Here is a 12,444-nt window from a genome sequence, read left to right on the forward strand (position 1 = left end):
TTAAAAAATATATTGTAGGGAATTCCCTGCCGGTCCAGTGGTTAAGACTCTGGCTTTCACTGCCTTGGACCTGGGTTCGATCCCTGGTCGGGGAAAGAAGATACCGCAAGCCGCGCAGCATGGCCAAAAAATAATTTTTAAAAAATTTTAATATTGTACATAGGCCCATTTGGAGACTACTGTTAAGAGAACTATAACGAGGCAAAGGAAAATCCTTTTAAAATTATGAAATGGACATTTTAAGGACATTTATAGGGACCTTATCACATACAGCAAAAATGACAGACTAAGGACTTAAGGAAACAGCAGAAAAATTTTAAGAAAGACAGTTTCCAGTGGACCCATCTATTTTCCACATGAACAAGACTCAATAAGTACGGAAATACATTTTAAAAAAAACAGTAGACTGCAAATTAGATATTTAGAAAATAGTCTTGGAAGCAGAGGTAATGGACGGTATGGAATCTACCCAGACATCAGCCCTTCTGCAGTTCTTTCCGGCCACAGTTTTGGATGAAGGGGTAGGGCAGAAAAGAGCTCACAATCTAGTAAGAAATTATTTCTAAACTTAAATTTAGAAATCATTTAGAAAGTTGAGTACCCACAACTTTCTTTAGATTCTCAGGAGAGCTCCCTAATTTCCAGCAAAGACGTAAATGTGAGAACACGGACAGTTTTTTTTCCTCTGCTCTCCTGTGCCCACACACACACAGAAGCAATTTTCAGCTTCCTCTTCTCTGCACAGTGGTGACCAAAAGGAACTTTAGCAACTTCAGTTGTGCTGAGCTGCCATCACAGACAGATATTAAGTCACATTGTCTTTCCTCAGTTACAACAACTTTGAATCCAAAAGTTCACAATGTGTGAGAGAGAAGAATAGTGACACAGTTATTAGATTCTCCGGTGAGGAGGGAGTCCTTATCAGCTGCATCAAATATTTCCATTCATCTACTTAAATATTTATTCAGCACTGTGTCCAGACACACTACTTGACTCCGGAAATCGTTGATCAAAGTGTCTTGCTCACAATCTAGAAGTGGAAGCTGGCATTCATGAAATAATCACAGAGATAATTGCTCTGAAAGAAACACAGTTTTTGCAGGAGAATCTACTGTAACAAAGGAACTAATTTAGAGGGTCAGGGAGAACTTCCCTGAGAAAATCCTCATAAGCTAAGAGCTGGAAGATCAGGAAGAGTGACAGAGGGCACATGTTAATATTCAGAGACCTAAAGCGTGGTGTGACCGGAGTACCGATTGCTAAGGGCTGAGATGCCAGGTAAGGTCAGAGAATTTGGGCTCAGGTTCAGTTACCTGTTGCTACATAACATATGACTCCAAAACATAGCAAAGGAGCTTAAAAACAACTGCTTTCGTATACCCCACGATCTTATGGGACATGAACTTAGACAGGGTTCACCTGGATGGTTCTTCTGTTGCATATTCAGCTGGAGGTTGGGCTGGTCTAGGAGATCCGGGATGGCATTATTCACATGGTACCTTAGTTTCAATGTCGGGGGGCTGGGGGTGTGTGTTCAGCTGGGGCTGTTGAACAGAGCACCTGTAAGTGGCCCCTCCAGCACTGCAGCTTTAAGACGTCTTACAGGGCAGCTCAGGGCTCCCAGAGAGAGTGCCCGGGAGACAGGAACTATTAAGGCCGGGCCAAGATAGCATCATTTTCACCATATTCTATTGGTTAGAGCAGTCACAGAGCCCACCAAGGTCAAGGGGAACAACTGTTCTCAATGGGAACAGTTTCAAATAATTTGTGGCTATCTTTAGTCAGCCATGGTTCACCATTGGACACAAACTATTTACATTCCCCTGTAGGCAAAATGTACTCACTCCTAAAGCCGTCCAGAAGAGTCATCTTATTATGGCATTAAGTTCAAGTTTGAGGTCCAGGTTCTTACCATCTAAATAAGGGTCAAGTGCTGATAAGGCATCTTTGATATAGCTCTCTAGTACAGCTGCTCTCAACATGAAGACTTGTGAACTGAAATGAAAAGTATAATACCCCCACCATACACACACATACCAACCCAGCATATACGGATGGTACAGAGGTGAGATCAATGCAGTGAGCACTCTCATTCAAAGAGTGGAGGAAAAGGAGGCATAGAGCAATCACTGGCCTGGAGCAGTTCTGAAATCCACATACTGCCATTCCTTGACTTGGAGGGCCCAGTCCTGCTCCCTGACTCTCTGCAGTTCTGGTTGCCACCCTGAAAACTCTTGGTCATACCTCCTAAGTTATCCTGTTTCCATAATGTCTTAGTTAGCTCGAGCTGCCATAACAAAATACCATAGACTGGATGGCTTAAACAACAGATATTTATTTCTTACACTTCTGAAGCCTGGAAGTCTGAAATCAGGGTGCCAGCATGGTCAGGATCTGGTGAGGACTGTCTTCCTGTCTTGTAAATGGACACCTTGCTGTGTGCTCACATGGCCTTTCCTCAGTGCATACATGTGGAGAGGGAGAGTAATATATTTCTCTCCCTCTTCTTTCAAAGGCACTAATCCCATCATGGGAGCCCCACCCTCATGACCTTATCTAGACTTAAGTAACTGCCAAAGGCCCTATCTCCAAATGCCATCACATTAGGGGTTAGCTAGGGCTTCAACGTATGAATTTGGGGAAGAAGGGGTGAGGGGAACACAATTTAGTCCTTAGCACATAAGAAACGGCATTTGCCACTGAATAATCTTCTCAGCCTATTTCCTGCCCATAGACGTTTGGGGGCTTTAAAGACTCTTCCACTTTGAACTACCTCTGCCCATTTTTATCCAAGCTGATAATGTGTACACTAATACACTCCTCTTGAAATCTTTGTGGGTCTCCTATGAATCTTATTAGACTTCACTCTATTAGACAAAACACACATCCACAATTCTCCTCAAGACAATCCCTTCTTTGGCCTGGGCTCAGAGTCAGGGTGCCGTGGGAAAACACCCTTAGGATTCTTAGAAGAATTTTTGTCTCTTTTAGAAGCTTGAGGCACACTTAAGTCTTTCTGAAGGCATAAAAAAGGGTCTTATGGCCACACGCTTGAGATGATCTCCACCATCAGTCAATTTCTAAGCTGAGAGCCTCTTGCCTTTGACAAAACTAGGAATGTGAAACCATTTTATCTTTTTTTAAACCAACAAGTACTAGCTCTATATATTTCTTCTAAATTTTGCTTGAAAACTGAACAGTTCCTTTTTTTAACTCATCTTTCTTTATACATTATCATATGCAACTTTTTTAAAGAACCAACGGGCACTTCAAGCATTCTACCTGCAAATCCTTACTAAAATCTATGAATTCATCAGGTATTTTTTTATTTTCCATGTTACTACAGGTGACAACATTGCCAAGCGTCCTGTCTCTACATCAGAAGAGTTGCCTTTTCTCTAGTCTCCCAGTTTGGGAGGACGGTGGCAAGTTTTCCTTGTCCTCCTAGCTTTCACCAGCAGTCTCCTCAAGGCCTTCTAGCTTCTTCCCTCAGCAGATGTTGTTAGTTAGAATGTCTAAACCTGGTCTCTCCATCACAGCAGTCTTAGGACTTCCAACCTGGTATGTCAGGGTTTCCAGAGACAGAAAAAAAGAGGCTGCCTGTTTCATAAAGCCTGGGCACAGACATTGGGAGAGTATCACTTCCACTGTACTTTTAATGGTCAAAGCAGTCTCAGAGCTGGCCCTGATTCAAGAAGAGGGGACATAGCCCACATCTCTCTATGGGAGGTGTACGGAAGAATTTGTGACCATTTTTATTCCACTATGGGTGACATCATGTAGGGCTTTGCAAGTCCTGTTAAGGCTTTTGAATAAAGGCTTTTATCTTAAAAGTAATGACAAGCCATTTAAGAATTTTAAAAGGGAGAGGATATCACATAATTGGACTTGCCTTTTGAAAAGATCACTCCAGCTGCAGTGTAGGAATGCACTGAGGGACTTCCTTGATGGTCCAGTGGTTAAGACTCCGTGCTTCCAATGCAGGGGGCACAGGGTTCAATCCCTGTTCAGGGGAACTGAGATCCCACGTGCCACAAGGCACGGCCAAAAAAAAGAATGCATTGGAAGAAGGTTATTAAAAACAGAATGGCTCTTTCTTAGTTCCTCTTTCTCAATCCATATCTTATCATACAGATTCCTGTGAACATTACTATGGCAATGTGGCCTGGGGTAATGACAGTAGAGGCAAGAAAACTGCAGATTCTAGAGATATTTGGATATAAAATCAATTCGCTAATACTCCTTGAAGTCCACTTAGGGCATAATCTTGCTTCCAACCCTAACGCTAACCATAGCCCTAACCCTAACCCTAACCGTAACCCTAAACCTAACATGGCTAAACTTACTTCTTGGGGACTTTTTACATTATAATCCTGAAACCTAATCTCTACTGTAATTTATGTGTATTCACTCCACACATCAATGTTCACTAATCTCCATGAAGACCAGCCTCTGAATAGAAATAGTCAGTGGTCAACAGAATAAAATCTAGGATTCTGCTCAATGATATCCACAATTAAGATAACATGTTTGAATTACACTTGCTGGGATTGATCAGATTTTCTTTGAAGACACCTGGAAACACTTGGCAAATATCACTTATTCGTCTGATAAATATTGATTAAGTATGTACTGTATGCCACGCACTGTTCTGGTCAAGGGAGTTACAGCAGCAAGCAAGAAAGACCAGGTTCCCGTTCTCATTCTGCTCACGTTCTAATGAGGAAAAACAGCCCAAAACAAAGAACCAAACACTAAATCAATGAGATAATCTTTAAGTAGTGATAACTGCTATAAAAAAAAAAATAAGGGAGCTTCCCTGGTGGCGCAGTGGTTGAGAGTCCGTCTGCCAATTCAGGGGACGCGGGTTCGTGCCCCGGGCCGGGAAGATCCCACATGTCGCGGAGCGCCTGGGCCCGTGAGCCATGGCCACTGAGCCTGCGCGTCCGGAACCTGTGCTCCTCAACGGGAGAGGCCACAGCAGTGAGAGGCCCGCGTACCGCAAAAAAACAAATAAATAAAAGAGAGAGATGGGCCAGAGAATTCTTACTGGGACTGCTATAAATACAGTAATCAAGGAAGGATTCTCCGAGAAAGTGACATTTGCAGTAAAAGCTGAATGAAGAGAAAGAGCTAGCTGTGGGAAGATCCAGCAGTTTGGGGAAGAGCATTCAAGACGGAGGGAGCAGCAAGTAGGGGTGGAGCGGGGACAAAAAGGAATTAGCACTGCAAAGTACAGAGAGAAAACCAAGCGGCTAAAGCATTTGAGTGAGGGAGAAAGTCACCTGAAATGAAGTAGAAGAAATAAGAAAATAAGCAGGAATACATCACATAGGGCCTCATTGGCCAGGGTTAAACATTTGATGAGCATTTTAACAATAATGAGATGTCACTGCAGGGTTTTAGTGAGTCCTAGTCATGCACACTTTAGCATGAATTATTTTAACCTGACCCTTTCTCCTAAGAATTACTTTAGATCAACTGAGGTGAGTCATTAGGTGGAAAAAACATTTCGGTGGACTATGAAGATTTAAATGGGGGAGAGGGGATGGGTAGGCTCCACTGTGTGTATATATACATATATGTATGTGTTCCGGCTCACCCTGAATTCCAGGCAATGTCAATGTCAGCCAGTCAGCAGACAATGTCTACTGTGTGTCCTAGAAGTCAGCGATGCTACGTGTAGCTTTTCAGCACCAACATCAATCGTTTCTTAAATATTCATTTTTTTAATATTTCTATTTTAAGATAAAGGAGATAGCTTCTCATTCTATAAGTTTTTGTATAATGTTAATATTAGCTACCTAACCAGATTTAGCCAATTCTAGATTTTCACTGTAACATAGTTAACCTTGCAATATAAAAGCCTATCTTGCTATAGGGAAAAGCTTGATTTGGGGTTTAAAAAACTAAGAGAAGTACCTATGGAGTAACAAATCACTAAAGTTTTTGTTAAAATGATGTTTACACTTAGAGTTATAAAGTCCGAATTTTGTTTTTTAATGGACCTTTTTATCCCTTACTCTATAAATGCTTCCCTGGGCTCCCATCCACCACCACCCACATCTCCCATAAGAAATTCTTTAGACTTTCTTGCTTTACTTGCAAAGCCTGTTTCTACACACTGATTAGATCGCACTGTTGTCCTTTCATTTGAGTGAGAGTTGCTGACACCATAGTTGCGCACAAAAATAAACATGGCTGGAAAAAAATCAATATTCTGACCTGGTTTCCTGCATAAAGATTCCACAGTTTAAAAAAGACAGGATCATTGCTTACTAAGCCAATGACTCATACCTCTTGGCATGGTTGCCTGACCAAAAGAATGCCAAAACCGTTTAGCCTGTGTTCTTCGTTGATGGTCAATGACTGTTATTTCCAAGGTGACCTATGTATAGTATATTTTTGCGTATGACAGGTTTAAGAGGTTGTGAAATTACTGGCAAAATAATAGTAAATGCTCAGCTTATTCACATTTGGCTTGTTTGGTTAAATTACAACCCTTTTTGTGAATATCTCAGAAAGTATTTGGAAGGTCAAGATTTTCTTCTCTGGCCCTGAGTAAAAAGAAGCATCAGTTATGGCCATGGTGTGTCAGACCTGGTTCATACCAGCTGGCAAAAGCGAATTGTTACATTGTCGGGAATTTTCTAAGTCCATTATTAAACATAGCCATTATTACAAATCAAACTAGGCAAACTTCCAATTATAATTATGTTAAAAAACAAAGGTAATAAATACCTAAAACTCTTTACTTCTAATCGTTTGACTACATCTTACTATCCATGCTCTTGGGGTTTTTTATGTCTCCTGTCCGTGTGTGGTGAAATACTGCATGATGGTTTTGCTACTACCCATCTCTTCCCAAAGCCACGTTCATTGACATCCAAGCTGGTACCTCGACATAGGCCTTAGTGGGAGTATTTACATAGTGTTGATGTTGAAAGAGTTTTAATTTAATGAAAATAATTTATACAAAAGTGAAAAATAGTTTAATAGCAGCTCACATAAAAGATATAATGATAATGAATTTATTGGGAAAAGAGCAAACTGGGATGAAATTCAGTACATGATTTTTGTCAAATCATGATTGATTTGCTGGCTATGAATACAAGAGTTGGGCCCAAATCAACAAAAGTATTCTGTGAGAATCTATTGGCTACATGGAACTTGCAATAAAGAAGACGGTATATTTTACTATTATGTATAGTTTGTGTATATCATTTATATCAGTAAAACTCATAATATATACACATAATACAGGCACACTTTTTCCTCTGGAGAGTCCCTTGTTAAACATTGACCAGACATTACTGGTTCCACAGGAAAGATGAAATTCGACTGGTAACTTAAAAGCAGTTTTTTTCAGAAAGTTATAAAGGAGAGCGAGTTTGTCTCTTTGTGAACAGAATCTGTTAAAATCAGCGTGTGCTCAAGCTGATAGCAGTTCGGTTTGCCAGTATGAAAAAGGGTTTTGTTTCCATTTTTCCTTTAAGACTCCTCCTGTTTGCAAGAGAACCAGAATTTCAACCCAATGAATATGTAGGCTTTGTTTTTTCAGCCCTAAGGTATCATGGCTATCACATAGGGTTTGGGAAATATTTGTTTATTTATAATTATGACTTATAAAAAAAAACTTTCAAAATCAAACTATTAGACAAGGTCTCATTTAGTTTAGTATTTTCATCTTTCAATTCACCAAAAAGGCACATGAATATCCAATCAAGGGTAGTGTCTATTTGCTTCATGAAAAATTTGACAAGCTCAGCCCCTCCACTGACCTGCAGGGGATGGGAACACTGAACCCAGGAGACCAGAAATGGCCTCAGGTCCAATCACCCCAGAAAAGGATGTTGCCGTATCACACCATGATTTTTAACCACCTGTTATGTATTTCAACAGAAACCCTGTCCCAACACGTAGCAAATGATCTCTAAACACAATTTAAGTAGGAAATATTAGACCTTGGCGTCTTTTTTAGTGAAGTTTCATCAATCCATCATCCAGCATGATTTATCTACAGACATAGTCATTCAAACTATTGAGACTCGGCCTTTGTTTCATCCAAACACACGTCAGATCCCTTATTTAAGTGAAAAACGCTCCCAAATGGTACTAGTGGGGAGATGAAGACACTCAGGAGGTCTAATCAACGACTGAAAATTACTTCATTTTTGAAGTTGATATCTGTTTACTTGAATTCTCAAAAAGCCAGGAAAAAAAAAATCCAGTTCTGAAGCATGTGTGTATTGTGAGAAGCCTGGCAAAGGTAATTTGGATCCCTTCTATAACTGCCACTTTTTGTTTTTATTCAAGGTGTCATAAAACTGAGTTCTGCAGTTGAAGGTACGTTTTTACAACCACAAAATCGATAACGTTTCGCTTCGAGGTTGCACCGCGTGGCTTTGTAGCTACACTGCTTCTGTGGCCGTGGTGTCTGAAGCCATGTTCTAACTGCCAGCTACCGCCATTCCATCTGTGTTTCCCCTCGTCCTGGTCCCTTTATGCCACGCGTCTCTCAGCGCCCCCATGAGTGGCCTTAACACTGACCCCCAGAAGCAGCATTGATGAGAGCAAATGTGTCTGGTTCTGTCCCTGATGGGATGGTCTCGGGCCCAGTTCCTTAGAGAGCCCTTCCCTCTGCAGCATCCTTATCTGAGGCTGGACCTTGAGTCTTGTCAGGAACCGTGCCCCCCTTCTTTCAGTAGGACCTTTTCTAGAGGGTTTTGGTCCCTTATCCCAATGTAGCAGACATGTTTGCCCAGGATGTCTGCAGGCATGGAGTCATTATAGCTTCCTGATGAGAAAATTAAGTGGTTAGGGCATTTGCCAGTCTCCAAACACGAGGTACCACCCAGAGGATATTGCAAGAACCAGCTTCCTTGAGTGTCATCCATGTCACCCACACTGGGCAGTCCCCTGGAATTGTGCATTTGAGAAACTGAGAAGAAAATGAAGAGGGATTTAAAGAAAAAGGAGGGCCGGTGGGGGAGAGAAGACACAGCCGTGTTTCACTGAGTAACCCCCAAAATGATGTTAAAAGCACCTCATTGTTTGAAATGACTTACTAGTTATTGGTATAAAATCGACCATCTTTCCCTCAGAGGAGCCTACATTTCGCAAGCAGGGAATGTGTCATTTTCTCTCTTTGTGAGTGTCTATTTGTTGTGGGGCGTGTGTGTGTGTTCTCGTTTATTGGGGATTTGTCAGTCATGCATTGGAGGGTTCTTCGTCCCCACTTAATCAGGGGAGGCTCCTTGGAAGAGGTGGTGGGCTTTAAGGTGAGTTTTCAAATTTCAGAAGAGATGTGGCTTCACGAATGGGCAACGCATGGGGGTGGAGGTGGGGAGCGGGAAAATGCCACGGGTGTTGGAGTGGTGAGACCACCTGCTAGACTCAAGCAAAGGGACTGGGTGGGCTGGAGTTGGTAGGTTGGGAGATGAGAGAGGGACTCGGGAATGTCCCCACGGGGCTGGCACATCCAAAGTGAGGGGCTCTGTCCTTTTACTGGATTTAGTACCATCATATTTTGCAAAACACATTAAAAAGGCAATAATTCTGACATTCATGGCAGAAAGTGCGCTGCTCTCTCAAGTAAGGAAGGGACCAGGAGATGGTGCAGGCAGTGGCATTTCAGGGTCAAGAGAGGAGCTAAACGATGTCCCTCAAGGAACGAGGGAAGGCACAGTGCACGTGTCAGGCCCCTGCAAGGCCAAGCAGGGATTCAAGTTTCCTCTGCACGGAAACACGGAATTTTATTGAGAGATGATCCAAACCTCACCCTGGCTAACAAAACAGAAGACACAGCGACGAAAGCAAGCAGGACCATGAGGATGACTTTGCCTGTGGAAACTCCCAGTGGCAAGTCAAGCCGTGTTTCAGTTAATTATCTGTAGAATTCCAGATAACAGTGGGTCCACACTGGGCTGTTTGGATGTGTTATCGAGGAATGGCTTTGAAGTCAGAGCTTTTAATATTTCCTGCTTGGCCTAAGCACAGTATTCCACTTACAACAAAAGGATGGAAAAACACATTTTTCAAAAGGCCAGAAAGCCAAGAGAACATTAGATAACTTAAAAACTATTGTTCTGCTAGAACAATGGCCCCGTCATCATTTTGCTCGTAACTATGGTTACTCCTGGTTGCATCTGAACCCCCCAAACAGGTTTATGGTCTTCAGAGCAAAAGAAGAGTGAGGAAGAAGAAGGGCAGGGGGCAGAATGACTGCCCGGGGCTTTTTCAGGGCATCCTCATCACTCTGAGTTCCTGGGGCTCACGGGGAGTGGCCGTGGGTACCAGAGGTCAGGACTATTTCGACTGCTGCTTGGGCATCTTTCTGGCAGCTTCCTGGCTGCAGGCTGTAGTAGCTTGAAGGCTTGGGAGCATGCTGTGTTGTAGCTGTGTTAGAACCTGTGTGTCCAGGGGGCCCCCGGGGCGCCGTTGTTGAGCGGGGGGGGGTGTTCCACGCATGCGCTCTCCGTGCATCTGGAAGGGGAGAGTTTAACAGGCATGCTTTGTGGGATGTACATTGGACACTGTTGTCTCGATTCGAAATCAAACCTCAGATGGTGGTGCTATGTGAATGCTTAGATCTTTACTGGCTATCTTCCGTCTGCGGAACGGACTCAAGGCGGCTTCTACAGCTTATGAAGGCAAGAAATATGCAGATCAGTGGAGGGCATCCACTGCCAGAAATGAAACCGATTTCCCTTTCTTTAAAAGTGACTCTGTTCTGGATTATCCTAGAACTCTGAGAATGGCACTAAGGTTTTAGGTAGGTTATCCTTTTCTTTTTCTCTTCTTTTTAAGGAAAAACAATTGTCAAATCATAAGAGAACGTCAACAGATTGCACGTGCTACTTCCTACTGAGTATTGTTGTTATGCAGGTCCGTCCGTTCTCTTTTTCTGAAGCAGGGCTGCCCCCTTCAGCATTTTGCAGCTTCATGTAAGCTTCTAAAATCAGCAGAAAGGAAAAAGCTATTTATGTCACGGGAATGGTAAGGTTAAAAGTGAATGGGCCTTTCACATTTTAAAGACTTAAAATTACGGTGAAAGAGAAACACACATCAATACTTTCTTTTGCGATGAAGAAAAAATATTTGAACAGGAAAAAATTTAGGTTTGAAAGAAATAATTGCAAAGTTTTGTTGATAACGCTGAGTTCTGGACTCTAATTTCAGATTGATAACCTCAAACTCAGAAAATTGGGGGGAATTCCCTGGCTGTGCAGTGGTTAGGACTCTGCGCTCACTGCCGAGGGCCCGGGTTTGATCCCTGGTCAGGGGACTAAGATCCCACAAGACATGCGGCCAAAAAAAAAAAAAGAAAAGAAAAGAAAAGAAAATTGGGGTAAGAGAGAAACATCCAGACAGCTAACTGGGGAGAAGGAGAAATAGTTGGGGCGATAGCAAGAATTCCATGACAGAATCTTCTAAATATTCCTCTTAAAAGGGATATTCCCTCTTGAAATTGGAGGAGGAAGAGGTACATATTTCCACAAGTAGGACCAACGTACCAGCCTGTCCAAGCACAATGAGAAGGGAGGTCATGGAAGCCCTGAGTCATGCCTGAGTCAGAACTGCCCTGACATCCTGCAGGCATCTTTCCAGGGAGAGAGCGGGGGAGAGAGGGTCCAGCCCCAGTCAGAAGCTCCTTATCCGACTCCCAGCTCACTTGGGGCTGGGAGGCTGCAAGCCCGGAGGCTGAGGACAGGCCTTTGCAACTGATAACCAGGTGCACTCTGTGAGGAGACTTGCCTCAAAGGCGACTTGTTTATCCCTTGTAGGTAGGTGACAATCCGAAATTTCAAAATGTTGTCAAATTCTTCTGAAAGCCTCTATGAGGGAATGAAGTTTGGTTTCTTTGGAAAAGTTCCATGTCTTTCAAAATGGGAACAGATGAGCCTCTAGGAAGAAATCTAAGAGGCGAGATGGTGACCCAAGCCCCCACTGTCGATGGTGCCTTTGGAGGGAGGGCTGGGTTTTCAGTTAACCCCAGAGGTAACGTTTTGCTTGTGAATCCCGTGTCTCGATGAACAGCTTCGATTTCATAAACAAAAGCTCTGCCGGGCTTGTGGAGCTTTCGTTTTCCTTTTTTCTTCTTGTCACCTCATTTTATTTAGATAATTTTTTTCTTCCAGTGTTGAGATATAATTGACATACGGCACCATATAAGCTTACGGTGGACAGCGTAAGGATTTGAGTTACGTACATCATGAAATGATCATCATAGTAAGTTAATGAACATCCGTCACCTCATATAGTTAGAAAATAAAACAAATTTTCCTTGTGATGAGAACTTTTAGGATTTACTCTCTTAATAACTTTCATATATAACATACAGCAGTGTTCATTTTATTTATCATGTTGTACCTAACATCCTTAGTACTTATTTATCTTATAACTGCAAGTTTGTACCTTTTCATCACCTGCATCCAATTCCCC

General features: G+C 42.4%; 1 protein-coding gene across 16 annotated transcripts in view; it reads left to right on the top strand.

Annotated features, from left to right (window-relative positions):
* The window catches only part of DLGAP1 (DLG associated protein 1), a gene marked incomplete at both ends in the record, with an annotated part of 320,454 nt that overhangs the window by 207,471 nt on the left and 100,539 nt on the right, over positions 1-12,444 (top strand). For 8 of the 16 annotated variants that reach the window (XM_082668376.1, XM_082668368.1, XM_082668378.1 and 5 more), the window contains one exon: positions 8,317-8,346. The exons of the other annotated variants lie outside the window; for them this stretch is intronic. In XM_082668376.1, the coding sequence (XP_082524502.1) occupies positions 8,317-8,346 (30 nt within the window). The remainder of the gene's footprint in view (positions 1-8,316; positions 8,347-12,444) is intronic. 16 annotated transcript variants of the gene reach the window in all.

This window comes from Grampus griseus (genome assembly GCF_964374135.1).
Source record: "Grampus griseus genome assembly, chromosome: 12".
In the NCBI taxonomy this organism is placed as follows: domain Eukaryota; kingdom Metazoa; phylum Chordata; class Mammalia; order Artiodactyla; family Delphinidae; genus Grampus; species Grampus griseus.